Source organism: Lactuca saligna, chromosome 1, assembly GCF_052625555.1.
Source record: "Lactuca saligna cultivar CGN05327 chromosome 1, ASM5262555v1, whole genome shotgun sequence".
Taxonomy (NCBI): Eukaryota; Viridiplantae; Streptophyta; class Magnoliopsida; order Asterales; family Asteraceae; genus Lactuca; species Lactuca saligna.
Window position 1 is genome coordinate 25,078,653 of NC_136417.1, and position 24,969 is coordinate 25,103,621.

At 36.9% G+C, this 24,969-nt stretch overlaps 2 protein-coding genes across 10 annotated transcripts in view; one reads left to right on the forward strand and one right to left on the reverse strand.

Moving 5' to 3' along the window:
- LOC145029358 (uncharacterized) overlaps positions 1-24,969 on the forward strand; it is a 49,704-nt gene that overhangs the window by 1,513 nt on the left and 23,222 nt on the right. For 3 of the 9 annotated variants that reach the window (XM_078977928.1, XM_078977917.1, XM_078977952.1), the window contains 13 exons: positions 9-172; positions 326-460; positions 2,213-2,336; positions 2,457-2,599; positions 2,715-2,859; positions 3,063-3,238; positions 3,325-3,568; positions 3,890-3,976; positions 4,087-4,232; positions 4,378-4,485; positions 4,591-4,679; positions 4,776-5,324; positions 21,721-21,857. In XM_078977928.1, coding sequence (XP_078834054.1) covers positions 104-172; positions 326-460; positions 2,213-2,336; positions 2,457-2,599; positions 2,715-2,859; positions 3,063-3,238; positions 3,325-3,568; positions 3,890-3,976; positions 4,087-4,232; positions 4,378-4,485; positions 4,591-4,679; positions 4,776-5,301 — 1,992 coding nt within the window. In that variant the 5' untranslated portion in view covers positions 9-103 and the 3' untranslated portion in view covers positions 5,302-5,324; positions 21,721-21,857. Of the gene's footprint in view, positions 1-8; positions 173-325; positions 461-2,212; positions 2,337-2,456; positions 2,600-2,714; positions 2,860-3,062; positions 3,239-3,324; positions 3,569-3,889; positions 3,977-4,086; positions 4,233-4,377; positions 4,486-4,590; positions 4,680-4,775; positions 5,325-6,877; positions 6,983-7,050; positions 7,136-20,984; positions 21,240-21,720; positions 21,858-24,969 lie in introns of those variants that run through there. The other 6 variants (XM_078977958.1, XM_078977946.1, XM_078977921.1 and 3 more) reach the window with 6 other exon arrangements.
- Positions 7,530-13,405, reverse strand: LOC145029348 (respiratory burst oxidase homolog protein C-like). Its single transcript, XM_078977909.1, has 12 exons — positions 12,610-13,405; positions 12,336-12,498; positions 12,207-12,255; positions 11,962-12,075; positions 11,433-11,855; positions 10,971-11,354; positions 10,788-10,883; positions 10,566-10,681; positions 10,060-10,162; positions 9,781-9,848; positions 8,866-9,410; positions 7,530-8,129 (listed from the first exon to the last, which is right to left on the reverse strand). Exons 1-12 carry the CDS (start codon positions 13,229-13,231, stop codon positions 8,020-8,022), a joined length of 2,793 nt encoding a protein of 930 aa, XP_078834035.1. The 5' UTR covers positions 13,232-13,405; the 3' UTR covers positions 7,530-8,019.

The following is a 24,969-nucleotide window of genomic DNA, read 5'->3' on the forward strand; positions in this document are numbered from 1 at the left end:
GACGGAAGTTCATTATAGAGGCGGAAGAAGATAAAGGGAGAAAAGCGCGCCAAACTTCAAACCTGAAAGTATGCAGACTTGTCACTGAATGTGAGAGAGAATAATGGTGATGCTGTGCTTCCTACTGGATTTGCGGACGTTATCGCCTCCGTTACTTCGAGATCTAAAGCAGGCATGGATCAATTAATTTATAAATATTTATATCGATTAATGAATCTTCTCCGAACATCGAATTCGATCTATAGAACTACAATTATTTAAGAAGAATTCGTAAATCGTCTTGATATAAGTTACTAAATCATTTAAGAAACTCGTTGTTTGCCAGTCATTACTGCAGCTAGCGAATTTCTACGCAATTTCAAGTCCTAGAGGTCACAGGTCGATCTCGAAGTCGAAATCACTACTTGATAAGATCGGGCTTTGCTATGTGTTCAAAAATCGAGTATCCTGTTCCACAGAGGTATGTGATTATTCGTACTTCAACTTATTGGTCCAAAAAAACTGTAGGCCGTTTATGTTTTGCTATTGATAAGTAGCTTTCGTTTAACTTCATCATGTGAAGAATTAACATAAGTGCGATGAAAATGCGAAGAATGTTCAAACTGATGCAGTTGAGGTTTTAAAATTTAAAATGCTAGGTAATACTGGATATAATATTTAATCTGAACATATGAACTGAATTAACAGGAGCTATTAACTTAAATCAAGGGCGGAACTAGTTAGTTTGCAGGGGTAGCCCGTGCTATCCCTAAAAAAATCCCGAGAAGAAGATAGATACTAGATAGGGGTAGGCAGATCAAGTTTGTGTATGTTAAGGTGCTACTTGGTATGAAAGGAAATTAATCATGTATTGAGAGGGAATGAGAACTCTATAATTCCGATTTTACCCTCTTCATATACTTGGAAGCATAATCAAAATCATAATTGATTTCTATAAGCCAGGGCTTTAATCGAGTTCTAGTATAAATTAATCTCTATAATAACTTCTTTTTATTTTAGTCGATTTCCATAAAGCAAGGGCTTCAGTAGAATTTCAAGTTAGCATCTTATTATCACATGTAATGTTGTTTAATTAATCTCTCTGCCTACGCTTCCTTTTTTGTCCTTTTTTTTCAACTAAAATTTATAAGGTTAGCATCTCCTATGAACACTCTAAAGAGCCTCATAAGTCTATACTGATAAGCACAATTTTTGTTCTTACTAGATTTCCGTATTTTGTACGCATACAAACTGTTTGATGAAATGCTTAAAGTATTATTCTTTTTATCTTTTTAATAAAACCTATTCTAAAAGAGTATATAAGTTGTTATTCCTAAAGAGTATAATCAGTAATGGCTACTTGCAAAAGGTCTTAAGTAAATTAAATGTTTTTTTTTTTAAATTAAATAATTTTTAGTTGATCCTTTTTTTTTTAACTTCAAGGTTAAATTGACTTGAGGCTTTTTTGGTTGGAGTGATTCTTCTGATTCCTCTGATATCATTTGTGGCACTCTCTAACTTAGCAATGGGTTTTGTCATGTGCCTCATGGGATCCGTAGCTATGTTAAACAGTAGAGTGAATTGTATAAGTAGATGATGCATGTTAGAGCTATTGAGTGAATGTTAGAGCTATTGAGTGAATGTTAGAATTGGTAGCTTAATAGATGTTGCATATTACAACTATTAGTTAGATAATTACATTTGTCTTTTTTCAAAGCATGGTTTTTTGTTATATAGTTGAGATTGACTAGAATACCCTTTTTCTTCATGGAATCTACATGTAATATTACTTGTTTGCCCTTTTACATAGTTAAAAAATAAGCATGGTATTTTGACCATGAATGGCTGAAAAACTGAAAGTATGTTGCTATAAAATTCAAAACAACTAAAAGTTCATTGCTATAAAATCCAAAAAAGTTTAAAATTAAGCATGGTATTTTGGTGCTACCCTGACGAAAATTTTTGGTTCCACCCCTGACTTAAATCGTCCAAAAGTAGTTCAAATGTATGCAGAAAGGATGGATTTCATCCCCTTCGAAATTAGAGACACCTTTTGAAGTTTTTTTTTTTTTTTTTTTTTTTATCAGGCAGGCCATACTTGTTTTCATATTGATCAGACAACAACTTAATTGTTAATGTCAGTATTTAATTATTCTTGTACTGCAGTCTGCAATCTGAATTCTTCTTACGTCTGTTCTTTGTTATTTCTATTATGTTCTTTGGTTCATAGCAGATGAAGGTAGCATACAGGCCAAGTGGAAATTTCAGTCTCCGTGATTTTCATCATGCTGTTAACAACTTGCCTCATGATGCCTTCTTGCCAGAACTCAACAATTGTATAGCTGTCTCATGTTGTGGTAATGGAATTTTTGTGTTAATGAATACATATAACTTTCTAGGATATTCATTCTGTATCCATTGTGTTGCTTTATAGCTTCTTTACCCCTTTTTGTAAATTTATTTGCCTTCTTTTCCAGCAGATGTCCACCTTCCAAGTGTCCTTAGTGACAAAATTCTATACTCATGGGGAGGTGACAACGAAGATGTCGGAAGAAAAGTGATTGTTATCAGTTCATGTCTACTTGAAAATTTAGACTCTGTGATAAACAAGACTCTAATGGTGAAGAATTTCTACAACCTTTTCTTTCTCGCATTTCACTTGCTACTGGCTTTACAATGTAATCAGTTTTGAATTCTTAGTTCTAAATGTTGATTGTTGCATCACTTCCTTATAGGAAGCAGCAGACAAATGTATATCAGTGGACTTTATATTGTTGGAGAAAGTGTCAACCGGTGTTGGTGCTCTTTCAGAAAGCATAAACAACTTCATCAAGAATATACGTGATCTTGAGAATTGTTCATTCCATAATCATCTTCCAGGTACTTTTCTTCTAGCGTACATAATATCATCCAAGAATGTAACAGAAACACTTATTTTGAAATGATAATAAACACTATAATTATGTGGCTGTGCTACATTACACCATTAGCCATATTAAATGTTCATATATGTAAAAATGAGGTAAAGAGTATCAAATGAAAGGGAATTGTGTAGCAAGTGCTTTTACAGAACACTTTTGCAGATGCAAAGGTTTTGTGCTCTCTGGTGAAACAATGGCTACAGGATTTAAGGGATGAAACAGAACAACTCCAAGCCCGTCTCAAATTCAAAAGAAACATTCTAGGCTCTTTAAACCAAATATGCTGCAATCTCTTTCCATCTTTCACTCACATCATTGATGAGTTTGAACCCTGCCAGGTATTATATCTTTATATAATCTTTTATATTCTTTTCTTCTATATACAAATCAACTTTACTCTAAATAACAAAATACCACATATCAGTCATGCAGGTGTCATGGCTATCCATTGGATGATGAACATAGAAACAAAATGGTGAAGTCCACTTGTTGTCCAGTCACTGGCAATGAGCTTGACACACTTGATTCAACTGTAAACTCTCTCAAGGCTGGTGAAAAAACAGTCCTGTTCATGCCCTCCTTTCATTACTACACAAAGTTGCAGCATGTCACCACACCTATTGACTTCAACATCATTGATAGAACCAACTTAAAGTCTTTAAGTGAAGGTACTTTCATTATTTATTCTCTTTACCTAAACCATAACTATTTTCATGATCCTTCAATGTCACACACTATCAACTTTTTATCATATAGCATTCTACTTTCAGTTATGACAATGTACTTTCATTTAAATGCCATTCAAGTAGTTTAGACTTTACATCATGTTTATTAAATCTTAACTATTACCATCACACTGGTTGCCAAAGTGTGTATTGTCTTACTTTCACTTAAGGCAACCTACTTTCAGTAATAGCAAAATACTTTCCTTTCATGAAAATCTTTACATAAAACTGTTTCACAAATCACATGTTGGTGTTTTGTCACAGGGTTGATTGTAGGGACTCCTTTTGTTGTTGTTCCATCTTCTTCAAATGAACTGGATGATATTGATCAGACAGAGTTAAACAACAAAGGTCATTGAATGTCTTCCTTTTGTGGTTCATGTTTTTAAAATTTTTAATAGGAGTCTTCTAAATTGTAATAAAATTTCTGAAAATTTTATATTTTGGATATGATTTTGTAGTATTCCAAGGGCTTTGCAGTGCCCTACATTTTCTAGATCAGGGATTGGTTTGCTCATCCAGATGTAACACAGATACAATGAGAGAAACACCCTTCAAGTGTTATTACATACTTCTGCCTTCAGATAATGGAGTGATGCTGTTCAGGGTGGGTCCCACTTCCTTCTACTAACTGCAGTCCACATGAAATGGGAATTTTAACCAATGGTCTCAAATATCACCAATCTAAAAAGGATCAATAATCTGTCTCTTTCTTAATTAATGGTTTCTCTTATTTTTTGTAACTCCTACAGAGGCTCGCAGGATCAGAAGAAGTGACACCTGTCCCTGATGTTAGCCAATCATTCGACTCTACAGAAGCTAAGGATATAAAAGATTCCATAAAAGCCTCTTTGCTCGAGGTTAGTTTTTTCTTTGATTATCAGCTCATACAGTACCAATCTGTCTCAAAATTAGTTCGAATTCTTTATTCTTTTGACATTTTTATATTCTATTATTTTGCTCAGATTGAAGTACGCGACTACAACCCCATCCTACACGAAAGGGGATTTCATCAAAAACTGAACGTGCTTGTGAAAGAAAGCTTGCATTTTGGGTAGATAACTAGATATCTTCTCCTTTTAGCATCAAGTTTTGCTTGGATTTCATCAAGCCCATGACAAATGACACCTGGCTATATATATATATCCAGGTCATTGCCTACCAAATCAGAAGAGTCACCTCATGAACTTAAATCAACTCAAGGAGAATCTTTATCTGAACATGGATCTTCAAAGAAAACAAAGGGTATGATAGCCTTTGAAGAGAAAACAGAAATGGAAATCTCACAGATGGATTTGAAATCCGGACAAGATAAAATCACAGCACGTATAACAGAAGAGTGGGAACAACTAATTGTCAATGAAATTCCTAATATCAATTCTTCCACTTGTGTTTCCAAACCAAAGTTGGATCAGTTGGCTTCTACACCAACTGAGAGTAATAAGCCACTGGATGAAAAAACTTCAAGGATACTAGAAAGACTAGAAATACCAAGAAAGCTAAAAGCAAAAGTTTCTTCACCAATCATCACCTCAAGTAGTTCCCCAAGTGATGCTTGCATGTTGACAAAGAAGCCTCTTATCCCATTTGGTCCAACTCAAACTTCAGATATGGGAACAAATTTAAGCCAGCCAATGAGACCCAACTTCCAAAGGGTGAGAAGGAAATACAGATAAATCTACATTGGTCTTCTTTTCAAGTAAGTGTTCTTAATTCCCTAATAAATCTTACAAATAGTCCATGCTTTACATTTTGTGAACCTGAATTTAAATGAATAGAAACTGCAAAACTAAATCAATATCTCTGTCATGTTAGTCATTGGAAGTATTAGAATTGGGTGATTGTTTTGAAAACCAGTCTAGTTTTTAAATTCTATATTAAAAGTACTTAAAGAATTTAGAGTTTAAGTTTTAAACTAGTCTGGTGTTGGATTACTAAACTGAAAATGGTCAAGATTTAAGACAGTAGAATCTTAAAAGACAGAAGAAAACAGCAACCATTTAGGTGTAGGAGTTGAATAAGTATGGGTTTGAACTATGGAAAAATGAGCCACAACAATAAAGAATGATCACTAATTTCCAGTCAAAACCCTGCTTCTTGTGCAAGAGATGACTTCTTGCTAGAGTATGTCACCTTGGCCTTGTTATTCCACATGGATGTCTAAAGTGGAGTACACCTTATACTCTTTGTCCCGCTTAAAAAAGAAGAAAACAGGAAAACATTCTAATATTTTATATTTTAGAAATTATGAATTAGCTAAATTACAGTGGTGTTATGTTGAATGTTGAAAGATGGCTGAAGTGACAAAGGAACGAAAGTAAACAACACAATAGCGTGTAGGGTTTCACAAGAGAGAATTTTATTCATTTCCAATATAATCTTAAAAGATTAAATAGAAGTATAGAACCCTTTATATACAGTGAATTTAAATTTGACGGGTATTGCCAAAATTTTAAAATACAACAGACAGAAATATGCCTAAATTACATGGCTAATCAATATGGTCATTTAAGGAAAGGGCGAATTACAAAAAGGACACTACATTTACCAAAAAACCGTTCTTGGTTGATGACTAGGCAAAAAGCTTATGTGGTTTCCACATATGATCCTAGTTGGCAAAAATTTGGATTAAAACTGAATCCTTACGTATATATGTACCAACTTTCCCTTATTTATTTTTCTTCTCTTCTTTCAGAGCATCAGGATTTTGTGCAATGGCTTTTCCAAGGTCGCACAAGTGGTTCATCATCCAAAGTGGTGTAAGCAAGGCAAAAAAGGTTGTCCACAATGACATCTCCTAATGGAAACATTCCTTGCCTTGCTTAAACCACTTGTGATAATGAACTATTTAAGCAATCTTAGGAAGCCATTGCACAAAATCATGATGCTTTGAAAGAAGAAATTAAGAAGAAATAAAGGAAAGTGAGTACAAATCAATAGTTTAACCCATATTTTTGGCCAAACTAGGGTCATATGTGTAATCCACATAAGCTTTTTGCCTAGTCAACAATTGAAAAACATGAAACATCTAAAACTAACTGGTCCATTGGTTAAATTTGCAACAAAATTGTATACTTAATGACTTAATTGAGGGAAAAAACAGTGTCAAAATCGAAATTTTATCTGAACTTAGTGTTTCTTATGTCATTTTCCCTTAAAACTCAATTGTGTGTATCTAACCTCCCCTTACTCGACCTCCATATGGGAATTGGGTATTATAATACTAATAAATTTTTTTTATTGAATGTCAAGCGGTGGTCTTAGACGAGATGGTTGAACTTTTCGAGTCAAAAATAAGCAAACGAATTATAGATCAATCCTTGCAGAAATTTTAAAAGGGTAGCTACTTTCTTGTTTGGTGGAAAATGGCTAATGCTTGTTACCTAACGCATTATCTTAGCACTTACCTGTTCGTTTCTCTTTAGGGGTTGTATTCCACACAAGATTATGACCTTCAAAGATATTATCACCTACGAATGTGAGGTACAAGATTAACGGATTCTTTTGAGGATTTAAATTACTTTGATATATAATCATCAACAACAATATACTTTTTAACCAATCTCTTGCGTCATTTTTATAATTTTACAAACCCTTTTTATCTAACCAAATCTGGCTTATTAAGATTTTTAAAATCACAATAATTCGCTCCCCTCAGAAGTCAAAAAGGATATTTCCACTGGGCTCTCCGGATGATTTGCTGCCATGTGCATGACTTATTAGCCTTAAAAAATTGATTTACTTTGCACGTCTATTTTTTTAAACTTATGTGGGGTCCATCTCAAAATTATACATGCTATTTTCCTCCACTTAATATCAACGATGTACATTGTAAACTACAATGGACATCTAAAGAGCCGTGTCACATATATATGTGACTAATCTAATGGAAACAAAAAAAAAGTCTCCAACAACCAACAAATTCTGAAAATGGAAAGAAATATATACATCTTAGTTGGTATCTATTTTTATTCCCTGTCACGCACAACCTATATTACATGATAAACATTTCTTAACAACAAAAAATAAAATTAAAGAAACAAAATTTAATTTATGACGACAAGCCAACCACCATGATGAAATGATGACACGCCATTTCTATAGAATATTTCTTCTTTAATCCTCCCATCCCAAGAGCTTGATGGTGATTTTTTTCCTTTTATAAAAAATTTCCTCCCACTACTACCTTTGCTGGCAGCCACAACAATCATGGGTGGTGGTGTCGCTATACTCCTTGCATTATCCTTTTACAGCTCTCATATTATATTAAAAAAATATTAAAAAGAAAAAAATACATTATCTTAAACTATATATCGGCGTTGATCTTTAATTCCCTGTACATATGAGATATGATTCTAGAAGGTGGGTTTGATAGCCAAAAAAAGAAAATTTTCTTAGAAATTCTCTTTGTGAAAGTCAAATTTGGTTGACGTCTTGTGTGAGAAATCTAAAGCTAATTGTTTCAGCTCTTTTGTTGGTGCCGGTGCTCCACAATAGAATACCCCTGCGGATTTTCATGAGACAAACGTTTAAAAAAAAAAAAAAATCTCACATGACATGATCCAAACACAACAGCTTAATATTCAATCATATATGATATTATAATCTATATAATCTATTCTTACAACATTCTATAGTGGAATATAGAATTACAACTAGTGAAAACAAGTCTATAATATGATAATATCATTCTTCTTCTTCTTCTTATTATTATTATTATTATTATTATTATTATTATTATTATTATTATTATTATTATTATTATTACACGGTTTAAACACCCTGTTTTTTCACCATTTTGTATTCCTACCTTTTTTTGGCACGATGCACCTTTCTTTGTCAATTTCGTTAATTAGATTTGTTTATTAGCACTAAACGTTAATCAATCTCCATTAGCATTAAACAAACCCCCGGCCACTATAAAGTTTGTATTTTAGCTTTTTTATGGTCCCGCAGTATCATTTTCTTTAGTCCTATTAGGATATAGACTATAGTATGAAAAAGACTTCGGTCCAAAAAAATATAACGCGTTTTCTAGGTTTCATTTGGTGTAAATTATTCAAAGGCCACCTTTAGTGAGTATTGACAAATAAAGCCACAGAGTTTATATTTAGCACTCATTACAGAAAATAGTCTCTAGTTTGAATTTCTTTTCCTTATTTGACAAAAAGGCATAAAAGATATTATGTTAACTAAAAGAGAAGAATGAGATTGAATCAACAGAGGGATAGGGAACTGACCTATTCTTGAACCAGTGTGATTAAGAGCGATGCGTTTATACACGTTGCGCCAATTGGGTTTAGCAAAATGAGACTTAACACGAGTCCCCGAGACAACATCAACACCATTTTTGGCATGATTAAGTGACTGAAGCATAGTGATTAGAGCAGACCTCGCATCACCTTCCTCATAAACACTTGTGCAATAATTATGCATCTCAATGACACCATTTTTGTCCATTTCAGCAGCCTCGTTCATAACACCTTTAAACCAATCAAACGAACCCTGTTCCCTAGTCACCCAATAAAAGTATGCTCTCGTTGTTTTGAAGTTATTCGCACTCGTTGGCCCTGATTTATTCTTTTGTAGTTTGCCAGTGTCATTGCTACCTCTTTCCAAGGCACTCTCTTCCTCTTCTTTGGCTTTCATGTTATTCACAATATCTTTCACAATACTGATCATAGGGGTTGCTCCTATTCCTAACCCCACCAGTAACACCACGTCGTATTTCTTGTAGTCTTGTGCTGGTGCTCCATATGGACCATCGATTAAAACTCTTGGGAAACTGTTAAAAAATAAAAATAAAAATAAAAAGTTTAGGTGAAATGTTATCAAATGATACATGAGAAATGTTGGAAAATATTTGCTATATTAGTCAAGGCAGAATATTTTTTGGTTGAAAAAGATCACATGTTTGAACCACATTGAAAAAGTCCAAAATTCATGCCAACTTTTTTGTAATCTGTTAGATGTCCTTGTTTGCATGATCTACTCGAGGCTTTAGGTGCAAAAGAAAGGTGGTATGTTTTCATACTAAACGGTAAGAACTAGAATGCAATTTTGTTATCATCTTTGGAAACCTTAAGATATTATATGGTTCGGTTTTAATATATAAATATATAAATAAAAATCTAGAAACAGTTGAACTTGCTTACTTTGGATTTTCTCCTTGGCAATCAGCTCTTAAGAGCCCACTTTTTCCATTACGTGGAGGTTGACATACCTACCAAAGACCAAATTAAAGAAACTGTTAGGTGATAATAAAGCAACTCACATGCCATAAAGGATCCTAAATTATCTAGGGTAAAATGGTCATTTACTTATAATCGGACATTTTAATTATTCCAAAAAAAAAAAAAAACGCTTTATTAATAGGAAAAAAAAAAAGCAACTCTTAAATCTTAATGGACTTAATGTATACATGACAAGTTTACCTCTGAAAATACTACTTTAAGTTGCCTAGTCCAATCACCGAGAGTTCGTATATGCACGCTGAGGTAGTCATCACCAGGGGCAGATGTGATGGAAAACGGGTGCCTGTGGACATCATGTATATATTAATCATTAACTTCCCTTCCCATTATATATATATATATATATATATATATATATATATATATATATATATATATATATATATATATATATATATATATATATATATATATATATATATATATATATATATATATATATATATATATATTAATCATTAACTTCCCTTCCCATTATATATATATATATATATATATATATATATATATATATATATATATATATATATATATATATATATATTAATCATTAACTTCCCTTCCCATTATATATATATATATATATATATATATATATATATATATATATATATATATATATATATATATATATATATATATATATATCACTTATTAGTGTGAATCTGAATTAATTTCTCTCTTACCATTCAAATGGGGAAACGGCAGCACAGTTGACAAACATGTATTGCCCACTCTTGTACTTAAAGCCTTGTGGCTTCGACATATGAATTGCCAACACATTACCAGGATAAACCGCCACCTTTAACACCAAAAATATCGTAACATATATAGCATCTTGTTAATAGATAAATTAAAAAGAAAAAATAATGATAAAGTTTACCCGATGAATTAATGTAAAATCATACCTTAAGTATCTTGACCGGCTTCACACTAGACCGAAACGCCCTTATTAATCTCTCACACGCATAGAGGAAGATTGGCACAGCCAAGTACATCCATGTCTGCATCCATTATCATGATTTAGTTGAAGAATAACAAAATTGGAATATATACCAATTTCTAAAATCAATCCGACATTAAAAACTAACCGTCTTCTTGGATGTTTCCTTGGTGAGATAAAGTTTGAAACCGTGAACTATTAGCAACGTGTAGACAATAACAAACAAATGATGAGAGTACCAAAATGCATTAAACCCCGTGAGTTTCTTCAAAAACGATGGTAGATTAAGCTTTCCCCGTCTAAGCCATGGTGTTGCTAAAGTAAAAGCAATTGTCATCAAAACCACCATTATAATTCCCGTATACCCTTCTGGTTCCTTCACAAAATGCCAATAATTCTTAGCTTGATCCCCGAAAAACTGTTGCATCGGTTTATACTCTTTCTCTGTCGCGTGAATTAGCCTCGGGAAATCACACGCTAAATGAGAAATCGCATGCAACCCAACTCCAATCGAAATCGCCACCCCAATCACCTACAACAATATATATATATATATTTTAGTCATTACAAAAATTATATATATAAAAAGTTTATTAATTATGACACTCACTTTGTGAAAATTGAGATTATCATCGAAAGGAACAACAACACCTAATTTGGTCTTATTCCTGAGCCAGGTGATCGTGTTTCGACAAACGGGTAACAAAATAAGCGCCATGTTTAATTTAAGCGTCTCAGCTGCTCCTTTAGCGATACAGACACAAGGACCGAGCACTTTATAGACTGCTCGGTCCTTGTACTGAATGTACTTCCATGTAAACAAAGCAACCATCACTACTGTCCAGAGTACAATCACCCAACATCTCTGCCAATTGTCCTGTAGAAAGTACCTAAAATCTTCGTACCATCTTCTTATCGGATTACCACTTTGAGTCGTTTTCAGCTTTTGGCTCAACATTTGGCTCAGGTTTCGGCTTTCTCCTCTCACGTTATGTTGTGGTGCTTGCAACAATAACATCTCCAAATTCTCAATCTGTTTAAATTAATTAATGATTTTTTTTATTAATTGCATAACAATTTCCCACCTAACTCTACTTAACTTAATGTAGTTACGTTATAATCATAATCTTAATTCTTACCATGATGTAACCGAGGTTATCCGGGTCTAACTCTTCCATGATCAAAGCGGCGTATTCGTCTGCTTGTTTTTGAATATTCGATAACTTGTTTGCTGAAGCACTAAGGCTAATAATCTGCATCACATGGGTATCCGTTATCAATAATGAATAATCATTCTACCAAAATATTCTAATCTACCACTAGCCACCTTTTAAAATATTAATAATAATTTACGTATTGATATTCCATAATCGATATACTATACCTCCCTGACTTCGTCTTCAGTGATCCTCCCATCTGCATCTTTATCAACCCTGCGTTTAATTATATTTATAAATAAGAATTCCACCCAACTGAAATATATGAAGAAATAATTGATAAATCCGATCCTCACATGTCAAAGAAAGTCTGTAGCCTTGAGTCAAAACTCTGATCAGAAATTTGATCCCAAAAATCCTTCAATTGTTCTTTGTTAATCGTATCACCTGTTATGTTTCTCCTTCGAACTAATGCATCGAAAAGCTCGCCAGCGAATTCTTTCGAATCTTTGTTCATCCCTGGAATATTATATTAAATTAAATAAACCCAGAATTAATTAATTACTGAAAATATATACGAAGAACATCTGAACATGCAGTGAGTTTTGGATTTAATAATTGATTAATTACCAATGCATTCCCAGAAAAGCGAGCGTGGAAGAAGGCCATTGGTGGGTTTGGTGAGATCGTCAAACCGCTTCTCCAAGGCGATCCACGCCGCACCTCCGTCGTTCTTGCTGATAAACTTAAGCCCCTTGAGAGCATAAGTTGCAGCGGATTTAGTTCTCTCTAAACGACCAGCGGGTTGTCGTTTCGAGAATGAAGTCAACCGTTTCAACTCTTCAGACACCTGCCGGATCCTCGACGACGCATTTCGCACCACCGACGAACCAAAAGACGACCTCTTTTCCAACCCTTTAGCTAACAAAGTCAGCTCAGGATCCTCCACGTCAGCTCCATCGGCTGTCTTCAGGCTGTGTAACGCCACCGAGTCGTCACGGACGTCCAAAGTGATTTCAACGTAGTCGTCATTGCTCGACTTCACGCTGCCGCTGCTACTCCCCGGAGCACCGTCGGGAATATTAAACCTAGGGCTTTTCCGGTGACCTCTTTTGTTCAACGGCCCACTTAACGGACCGCTGAATGCCTTCCTGTCAACAGCTACAACCTCCGTGTCGGAGTGGTAATGGTCATGGCGGTTATAATTTTCCGGCAACCCAGTTCTTCCGTCATCCGTACCCATCTTTTGCATTTGCTTCCGAAACAATAACCAAATTGAGAATCTGAAGAGCGTGGATAAAATATATGTTTAGTTAACCAGAGGAAAAATGTGAAGAATAATGGCCTAGTGGGGTTGTTTTGTATATAGGGTTGTTTTTGAGGATACGAGGGAGGAGAGGCCTCCCACTTATATGCTGAAATTAAAGCGTGTGCGACTGATAGAGAGATGAACGAAAGAAGTCAATGAAAAGCTAAATGGGTTGTCTGACCAACTGCTCTTTTGAACACCTTCCTCTTATTTGTTGATTTTAAATTAAAAATTTTAATTGGTTCTAAATTTCTATAAAAGGCTAAAACCAGGGACTATATTCTATATACAGAACCCGCGGTTCAAGGCTTCAAACTTGAAACCGCCTTCACTAATTCCGTTTTTCCTTTTGGAAATTAATAGCTAACTTCATTTATTATTTTATCAACAGACAACATATTTTGATTATTTAATTTTAACAAAAAATGATCCTATGTATTCTACAAAGAAATCATAGATTTAGTCGTTAATTTTTTTTTTTTTTTTTTTTTTTTTTTTTTTTTTTTTAAATGAGGATCCATATGTTTTCAATTTTTTGTGTGGTTGTCATGTAAAACATTTATATTCACATATGTATTCTACAAAATTATTTTTTTTTACTTATTTTTATTTTATATTAATATTAAAATACCATGACCCGCATACTTATACCCATACTACATAGTTATATTCACCCATCCATTTTTCTCTTTTTTCTAGTCTCCTCCATTATAGCTGCTTTTCTACTTTGACCGCCACTTTCCACCACCATCTATCACCTATCGCCGAACCATTGAGAAAATTTTTATAACTCCAAACCGTATCTTTCTCTCAAACTCCAAACATGATAAATCGATGTTTTCTATATTACCAAGATCAACCTAAACACTATAAAGAAGAGATAAATATGATTGAACGAGACAATCGTATTCAATGATTTACATGTCTTATATAAGCTAATTACAAAACTAATAAGAGCTATTCTAGGATCTGCTTGACTATACATCTAAATATACAACAGTAAATAAACTAATTGTAAACGTGTTGTATAGATTCATCGGGCTGATGGTGTATGGACTCATGTTTGTGAGTGCTATTTGACTGTATATCCATTATACCCCCCCCCCCCCCCCCCCCCCAGACAAAAGATGGAGGATCCATCGGATACTCCGATCCTGGATCGATTTTGCAGAAATAGTGCTCGAGTAAGGGGTTTGGTTAACATGTTGGAGAGCTGATCTTGAGAGTTAACATGAAGTACTTTGAGATGACCAAATGTAATTTGTTCTCTGACAAAGTGATAGTCTAGAGCCACATGCTTCATTATCGAATGATAAATAGGATTTGTACATATATAAGTAGCACCAATGTTGTCACAAAACAGTGTAGGAGTAGTAGTTGGTGAAATTCCAAGTTCATGTAGTAAGTTCTTGAGCCAAAGAAGTTCAACAGATGCGTTGGCTAATGCTTTGTACTCAACCTCCATAGATAAGCGAGAAGCAGACTTTTGGTGTGTAGATTTCCATGAGACTATGTTGGTACCAAAGTAGAGTAAATATGTTGTTGATCTACCTACGTTGTGAATACCTCCCCAATCAGAATATGAGAAGACCAATAGTGTTAGAGATAAATTATGATCGAGGACAAGACCATGGTGAATGGTGCCTTCAAGGTAACGGAGGACACGTTTGAGAGCTTGCCAATGAGTTTGGCGAGGGCTATGCATGAATTGAGAGAGTTTACTTATGGAAAATGAGATATCTAGGCGAGTAAAGGATAAGTATTGGAGAGAGCCTATGAGTGTACGATATGGTGTAGCATCAACAGTAGAAGATGATCTGTAATGGATAGAGGTTCAGTGGTGCTAAGAGGAGTGGTAACATCTTTGGCACCTTCCATGCCAAATTGAGTGAGAATGTCTTGAATACAACAATGTTTTGAAAGAAACATGCCCGTAGGAGTGGGAATGACTTCAACTCCTAGAAAGTGATGAAGCATACCAAGATCTTTGACCAAGAATTTGGTGCCCAAGGCTTGAATGAAATAATCCAGGAACTTTAGATGATTTCTTTTGAGTACAACATCATCGATATAAACCATGAAGTAACATATGACACTTTGATTTTTATAGATGAACATGGAGGCATCAACTAGTGATTTCTTGAAACCAAACTGAATTAAAAATGTGGTAAGCTCAATATACCAAGCTCTTGGAGCTTCTTCTAAACTGTAAATGGATTTTTTTAGTTTACATATATGATTGGGATATTGAGGATGGGCATAGAAAGGTGGCTGGGTCATGGAGTGTGCCTTGAAGAAAGGCGTTGTTGAAGCCTAGCTGATGTAAGGGCCAGTTGTTGGAGAGCTATGGAAAGAATGGTGTGAATGATGACAGGGTTGAAGGTATCAAAGTAGTCTTTGCCATATTGTTGGAGAAAACCTTTAGCAATAAGGCGGGCCATGTATTTGGATATGAACCATCAGGATTTTTTTTAATGCGAAAAAACCCATTTGCAGCCAATTGCTGTATGAGAAGATGAAGGAACAAGATCCCACGTCTGGTTTTGAAGAAGGGCGTTGAATTTAGAGTCCGTGATACTTCTCCACTTTGGATTTTTAAGAGCTTGATTATGAGTGGTGGGTTCAAGAATATAAGGTATGGGGTGGAGAGTAGTATTGCTAATGAGGTTCAGATTGAAATATTTGGGATTGCGTTTTCTATTTTGTTGTGGATGAGAGGAGATAGGTTCTGCTCTTGGGGATGATGGTTGAAGTAAGTGTGTAGGTGATGGCAAAGGAGGGGAATGTGGTGGTTGCAGTGATGTAACAGGAGAGGTTAGTGGTGGAGTTGCTTGTGAAGCTTCGTCTGAAATAGAACGGGTGCTGGTTGGTAGAGAGTAATTGGTCGAGGACTTGTATACTGGGTGTTGGATCGGTGTTGGATAAAACAGGACAAAAGGAGTCTGCTGTAGGAGGAGGTGTAGAGGATTCAGTATGATAAGGGTAAATATGCTCAATGAATTCAACATGGCGAGAGTGGTATCACTTTTGAATAGTGGGATCATAGCATTTATATGTTGATTTCGATGTGGAGTAACAAAGAAAAATGCATTTGGAAGATCTTGGATGGAGTTTGGATGAGGAATAGGGTCGTAGACGTAGGTCACAAAGGCAACCAAAAGGTTTTAGTTTTTGGTAAGAGGGTGATGTGTTGTGTAGTTTTTCGTATGGAGATTGATAGTGTAGGATGGGTGTGAAAAGTCGATTGATCAGGTGGACAACGGTTTGGAAGGCATGGTGTAACATCCCAAAATTAAGACCCAAATTTTTTTGTTTAAATATAGTACTTATAAAAATAGTTTACGGAAAACATCATTTCTATCATTTCAAAACGTCAAGTCGCAAATCACAAGTCTCGAAAATCATAACATCAAATAGTAAAATGTCAGAGTATAATCCCATCGTCCTCAAAGCGAAAATCATGTGTGTGCGATGCGCTGCTACCCTACCGGCTCCTTCCCCTTAGCTGAAGAGGTACCTGAAATCAAAACTGAAAACTGTAAGCACGAAGCTTAGTGAGTTCCCCCATCATACCACATACCATACAATCATACATACTGTCGGGCAATTCTAGGGTGCCCGACCTACCCATGTCAAGCCATTCTGGGGTGCTGACCTACCCATGTTAGGCTATTCTGAGGGTGCCTGCCTACCCTACGGTATCTCTCACCCGGTCCCGGGGACTATTTCACACCCTACTACTAGCACATAATCGATGGGTTTCGAGCAATACATCATTCCTATGGTGTATATGCAAACCCTAATAGCTTTTGGATCTAGTTTGTCTAATGAAATACAATTGAATATCCAAGGCTATAAACCCTAGATCTATCATATAAGAACTGAAATAAGGGTTTAGTAATTACCTTTGATTGTTATATAGAAATAACAATCAATTCCTTGCTTTGATTGGCTTAAGAAAGCTTAGTGCCTCAAGTGTTGCACCTCTAATGGAGTCACAAACACCACTAAGCAACAAGATGAAGAAGAGAAGAAGAAGGAGGCTCCAAAACGTCTAGGAAACCCTAAGGATTCAATCACCACGTTTTTGGGGCTTAAGGGGTCTTTAAATAGGTAGGCTATTAGGGTTATCTTACAAGGAAACCCTAATTTCACTGCTTAAGCCCTAAGCAGTCCATGGACTCCTTCTGGAACATGCCTTGGACGAAAATCATATGGGCTTCCCATAGATTTCATCCAACCTATATTCCAAGGTGATCCATTGCAATTATCTTATAATTACAATTCCAATCCCCTAAGTTTAATTAATCTCTTTTAGCCAAAAAAATTAATTCTTAATTAATTATTGACTAATGTTAATTAAACTTTATGATTTTTCCTTTAATATATTATTCTCATAATATATTAATAAATCATAATTAATCCTTTATCTCCTTAATTCATCCTACATATTGCTATGGTGAAGGCAATCCAAAAGGACCATGCTCATAATTAGGTCAAGTACTGTGACAATCGTCAATCTTGAGTCAAGTCAAGTCATCAAGTCAAGCCGGTCAACTCGATTAAACCTTGTGTATTAGGGTTTGTGTTATGTTCATACTGTATAACTTGCTATATTAATGGGAAAACATCACTTGAGAAAAGTCTTGTGTTAAAAATTTCATAAGCCCTAGTGCTAATCAATGAACTAAACTGATAAAGACCATGTTGCATACTCATTGGGAGTGTGTGGGATCCTTAACCATGACTTAACGGGGCTCAAGAGACTTGCATTGCGGAGCCAAACACTCACAAATGCCACACTTGAAATCTCTCTCAAATATCTCTCTGTATGAGAAATCTCTCCAAGAATGTCAAATCTCTCCCAAATCTCTCTCAAATATCTCTCTGTATGAGAAATCTCTCCAAGAATGTCAAATCTCTCCCAAATCTCTCCAAGTATGTGAAATCTCTCCCAAATCTCTCTCAAATATCTCTCTGTATGAGAAATCTCTCCAAGAATGTCAAATCTTTCCCAAATCTCTCCAAGTGTGTGAAATCTCTCTCAAATATTTCTTTGTATGAGAAATCTCTCCAAGAATGTCAAATCTCTCCCAAATCTCTCCAAGTATGAGAAATCTCTCCCAAATCTCCCTCAAATAGTTCCCGTAACTTTTTAGAATCATTCGGGTCATTCCGGCCCTTAACTAGGTCAAAAACGGCTTAAAACGGGGCGAAAACGAGAAAAATAGGCTTTAGGAACCGAAACCAAGAAGAGAGGCTTCTTAGGCGAGGACCGAGCCTCTGTTGGCTGTGGCATGCGAGAACCGAGCCTCTGTTGGCTAAAGCACGCGAGGACCGAGCCTCTGTTGGCTAAAGCACGCGAGAACCGAGCCTTTGTTGGATAAATGCATGCGAGGACCGAGCCTCGGTTCTCTGTCGCCTTCTCTGTTCCCTTCTCTCGCTCTGTCTCTGTCGCCTCATATGTTCGCTTCTCGCTCTGTCTCTACCCGCCTCTCTGTCTCTTCCCTACTCTCGATCTCTACTCCGCGTCTCTGTCTCTTTGCGCCCCTCTGTTCTCTCCTCCCCCCCTCTCGGTTCTTTCCCTCTCTCTTCTCCCCTCTCGGTTTCTACCCTCCCTCCTCTCGGTTTCAGCATGAGAAGGCCGAACCTCGGCCAGACTTCGGGAATTTGTCACTTTTAGCCCATTTTTGATATTTTTAACATTTTGAGCCCGTTTTTCGTGATTTTAAAGCGGGATTTTCTCCAGAAATTATATTTTAACATAATAAAGTCTAAATATTCATAATTTACACATATTTTTATGAAAATCATTATCTAAATAATAAAGATCTAATGGGGGATTTATTTAAGGTGGAGTGTTGACTTTGCCTTAACTTATGACACAAGCAACCACCCCATACCCACTCTATGACCAGCCATACCTCCCCACCTTACCTATGTCACTTCAATGTCCCCTTACACTCAAATTTCACTCACTCCCACGTTTTTTGAGCTGGAACAAACAGCCACACTCCTCATTTTCTCTCATTTCTCTCATTCCACTAAGTAACAAACACCACTTTTCTCTCAAACTTTTTCTACACAAATTTTCGAGATTCAAGGCTGATTTCAAGTGTTCTTCTACTCTTAGTAAGTAAAAATTCATCCTCCTTATTATTATTTCACTTCCTTCTACTCAAATATTTGATTGCTTACACAAACTCCATAACTATAATGTTAGATTCTCGAAGACCTTCAAGGCATCTCCAAGTGTTCTTGAATTAAACACTTCCATTCTTCAACAATCATCTACTGAAATCACTTAAGGTGAGTTCATACCCCTACACTTTCATGTTTTCTCAAGTTTTCAGGGGGGGGGGGGGGATACAAGTTAAAACACCAAGAACATAACTAAAATTTTCTAACAGCCTTCATCAGAAAAGTTCAACTCCATTCACGGACTATTTTGGGCATCTTAAACATTTTTGTTTTCAAAATTGTACAAGGTGCAAATAGTTCATGTTTGTAGCTTTAAAATGACTACTTGCACATCTCCATACGATTTTTCTACAATTTATGGTGATTTTTACAAAACTGCCTATCATTTCAAACAACAACCCGGACCAGTCTGTGATTATGGACTTTTTCACCCAAGTTGGAGGTCATTAAAAATCGTGATAAAAATTATGAGTAAACTAGACACATTTTGTGAACTCTCAGAATTTACGGATCTAGTTTTTGACTTCGTATGATTTTTCTATGATTTTTCCAAAACAGGGCAGAATGGCTAAAGTTAGCCAACAACATGTAAATATCATAACACTTTGTATTATGTTGAGCAAAGTGTATAATCATAAGTTCTAATTATTGTATGTGTTTCCTTGTTAGTTTATCATTATGAACTGAAACTAAGTCATTCTTATTAAATATTATTCATTCATTTTAGAACACGTATATTTAACTATAAAAAGTATAGTTTGATAAATTCACAACACTAATACATTTCCATAAAAGAATTCATACATATTACATACATTTTAGATAAACTATAATAGGTATAGTTTATGATACATCACTCAACACACTCGTACAAAAAGGGTACATTCATACAAGAAAGATTTATATTCACACACATTTCACGTAAACTTGTTAACCTATGTTGTGAGACTCTTTCTCTCCCCGTACGTCCGAGTGCGGGATATAATTCCTGGTAGTTATAATCAGAATCTCCTTGAGGGAGAACGTGATACTTGTATATAGATCTATATTGGGTTTGACACCCTACACCTTGCTGCTAGCTACAGTGGGACCTGCAGGTCTACGAGTGACAAATGTCATTTCATTTCGCAACGCTTGAGAAACGTTGTGGCAGGTTCGCATAGTCACAGTATGATTATAGCGACTCACCTAGGGAGATAACAATTCATAAAGTTCACGGGATGTCATAAAACCGAAGTAGGTTTTAGGTTGATTAAAAATTTACTTTCCATATCATTTTAAACTCACGACATTTTTCTACCAAGTAATGATGATTTCTTATACATTTTGATCTTTGGTTATAAGGCTACATTTTTCGGATTTCAAGGAAAATATCGGATTTTTCTGAAACAAACGCGACATTTACATGTGAAAAACTTCTACTAAGTTTTATAATAAAAACTTATGAACTCACCAACCTTTGTGTTGACACTTTTCAAATAACTTGTATTCTCAGGAAAACACTAAACAGGTAATCAAGTGCTTTTGAGGATGGGACGTTAAGGCGTCAAACTTTTCATATTTTGTCAACATATTGTAATTGATTTTGAACCATGAAATTCATACAAGTGATGTAACCTTTTTCAATTATATATATGTTGGTTGTGTTTGCTTAAATTACTATTGAAATTGTGGTTATGATACTACATGAAGTCCTCCACCCCCGGACGTTTCCGCCATCCTTGGTTTGGGGGTGTGACAGATTGGTATCAGAGCGCGGTTTATAGTGAATTAAGTATGTCAAACCACATAAGATATACAAACTATAAACACATTTGGGACTAAAAGTCTCTGATTCTTAAGATGCTTTAACGAAGTTGTACTTTTAGAAAACAAATAATTTCTTGTTTTAAAGTATACTTACATGCATTCTATACTAGCATGGTGTCATAACTTAGGAGAACATAAATTGAAAAGAGGAGGAGTCGAACATTATTAGTACGCCTTAGCATGTGTAATCAGTTCTGGGAGGGATATAGCCTGATCAACTATATCCGTCCAAGAAGTAACTTACGCACACTAAGGAATAGTCGTAATGAGCGACAAATCTGATAACCTAATTACACTCCATAAAGAACACGCTAAGAACCAAATATAAACATTTAAAAAATACTATAGGAGTATTTGTACGTTGCTATAGCGCCAGATTATTATTTTCCGATATGTGCTTCTTAACCCCGTTTCTCGTGCAGACGACATGGCAGGATTTCACATACCCGGGGACCCCTATTTTCCCAATCAGGGAAACGCGGGATGGATCAAAGATGAGCCCGGGGAGGATCCTGAAGAAGATCCCGAGGAGGATCCCGAAGAGGATCCCGAGGAGGATCCCGAGGGGGAGCCCGAGGGGGAAGACGAACAAGAAGAAGAAGAGGAAGATGACCAAGAAGAAGAGGAAGACGAAGAGGAAGAAGAGGAAGGTGATGAGATAGTCATGTTTGGGAACGAAGCAGAGGAACCACCAGAAGTATTCAACCCTCCCTACATCGCGAGGGTACCCGTGCACCGTTTTGGATACAACGGACCTGAACCCCCTTGGGTAACAACGATCGAAAGATGGAGCCGACAACAACGCCAACGGTCACCATATGGCTACCAACGAGGTTACTATGATCTTACTCATGGTGGACCGGCTGACAGAGCTCTCCTCGTCACGATACAACGAATAGCAAGTATGGATGATCGTGGTAGGACGACGACCGATCAGGTCCGGGAGTTAAGTGCCATCGTACAGTCTACTACTGGTCGCACCAGAGACCTGGAACGAGACTCCCACCACAGAGACCAACTCATTCAAGACCTTCTCGCAGCTCAAGCAGAAACAAGAGAGTATCGGGAAAGATACATGGCACTCGAAGAGAGAATGGTTGCAGCCGAACGTAGATTGGCGGAACTACAGGGCGCATCGACATCATCGCAGCCTCCGTCAAAGAAGGGTCGCAGTAATTAGAACTCGTTACTATTCTCACGTCTTGGTAGTAAAATTTTATGAGTACGCGTTGGTGCTACTCTTTGTATGTAGGTCGACCCTGCGACTATGTGATTACACTATTCAAAGGGCTTTTGTAATGCCAAAACTATCTTTTGTAACGATGTAATGTGGACCCTTATGAGGTCAAACTTTTCCCTCTAAACGTTATGTACTAAAAGTTATCAATGAAATTTGGCATGTGTTTTATTTATTGAATGTTTGGCACTATACATCATAACCTGATCACACAAACAGTTTACGAATAATAAAGTTTTGATAAAATACAAGAGGGATGAAACCAGTAACACTTGACTCGTTATCACTATTGAAGTCTTACCGACTGGTCATTTTTTTTATGACAGAACCATGCCACCAAGGAAAAGACCAAGGCCTTCCAACAACACAGTGCCGCCTCCACCACCACCTCCGCAGTTTGATCCTGGAATGTTCCAGGCTGCAGTAACGGCAGCCGTGGCGGCAGCAATGTCGCAAATGGGAACCAATGGTTCTGGCGGTTCTGGATCCGGAGCCACCAATTCCATTCATGGGGACAGCACGGGGCGTAAGAGGGAGTGCTCTTACAAAGACTTCACGAATGGCAAACCCGACCCTTTCAATGGAAGCGGGGGCGTTATCACGCTGGTGCAATGGTTCGAAAGGACCGAGGCAGTTTTTGAAATCTGCGCTTGTCCCGAAGCGAGCAAGGTTAAGTATGCGGCATTCACTTTCACTGGAAAAGCACTTACTTGGTGGAATGGCCGAGTTAAATCACTTACTCCCGCAGTAGCTAACGCAATCAGCTGGGAGGATTTGAAAGCCCTAATGTTAAAGGAATACTGCCCGAGGGGCGAAATACAAAAACTTGAAGAAGAACTTTGGAACCTCAGAATGACAGGCACCGATCTTGAAACTTATACTGCCTGTTTCAACGACCTAGCACTCCTCTGTCCAACAATGGTCACTCCAGAAGAGAAGAAGGTGGAACGAGCTGTCATCCCAGATTCAAGATAGTGTATTGGCCTCGAAACCCACTACCTTTGAGAGTGCCAAGGAATTGGCACAACAACTCATAGATCACAGGGCTAGCCGTGGTACCGTGATAACCACCACCGACCGAACAAAAGGAGGGAACAACAAGAGGAAGTTCTGGGGCAATAAAAAGAAATAACCAATTCAGGACCCCGCCAAAAAGCAACAGATTGTTGCTGTTCGTGCCGCCACTACTGCTGTCGCTCCAGCGCCACCGAAACAGTATACAGGAACTCTTCCCAAGTGCAACAAGTGTAACTACCACCATAACGGTGCTTGTCGAGAGTTACACTGCAATAACTGTAACAAAAAGGGGCACACTGCACGATTCTGTAGAGCGACTACCCAACTCGCCGCACAAGTCGCTACGACCGCCAACACTGGAGCAAGCCAAACCTGCTATGGATGTGGTGAAACGGGACACTTCAGGAGGAACTGCCCCAAGGCACGAGCCCCTAATTCTGGGGGTGTAGGGAGAGTCCTAACTTTAGGGCAGGGAGAAGCAGTCAAGGATCCCTCTGTGGTTACTGGTACGTTCCTCCTCAATAACTCTTATGCATGCGTACTTTTCGATAGTGGGGCAGAAAGAAGTTTCATAAGTCACCAATTCAAACATATACTTAAGCAAAATTCTCAACCACTAGAAGATTCTTACATCGTAGAAATGGCAAATGGAAAGGTTGAGCGCGCTAATGATATTTACATAGGGTGTACTCTCACTCTAGACAACCATTTGTTCAAAATTGACCTTATGTCGGTCACCATAAAAAGCTTCGATATAATCATTGGTATGGATTGGTTAAGCCTTCATCGTGCCGACATTCTATGTTACGAAAGGGCCGTCCGCCTCAATCTGCCGAATGGCAACATTCTCACCGTTTATGGCCATAAACCTAGTGCGAACCTACAAATCATCTCTTGTGTTAAAACCCAAAAGTACCTCCGAAAGCAATACCATGCTTTCTTAGCCTACATCGTAGACAAGAAACAGGAGGTGAAGGACATCAAAGAAATTCCAGAAGTATGCAACTTCCCTGATGTTTTCCCAGACGATCTGCCAGGTGTACCACTCGCACGACAAGTCGAATTTCGGATCGACTTAATCCCAGGAGCTACCCCCGTCGCCAGGGCTCCATATCGCTTAGCACCGGCAGAAATGCAAGAACTGTCCAGCCAGTTGAATGAACTATTGAGCAAAGGGTTCATCAGGCCAAGCTTCTCGCCCTGGGGAGCACCAGTCTTATTTGTAAAGAAGAAGGATGGGTCTTTTCGCATGTGCATAGACTATCGAGAACTAAACAAACTCACTATCAAGAACCGTTATCCCCTACCCCGAATCGATGACCTCTTCGACCAGCTCCAAGGAGCCAGCTACTTTTCAAAAATCGACCTGAGGTCGGACTATCATCAACTACGAGTTCAGGAAGAGGATATCCCCAAG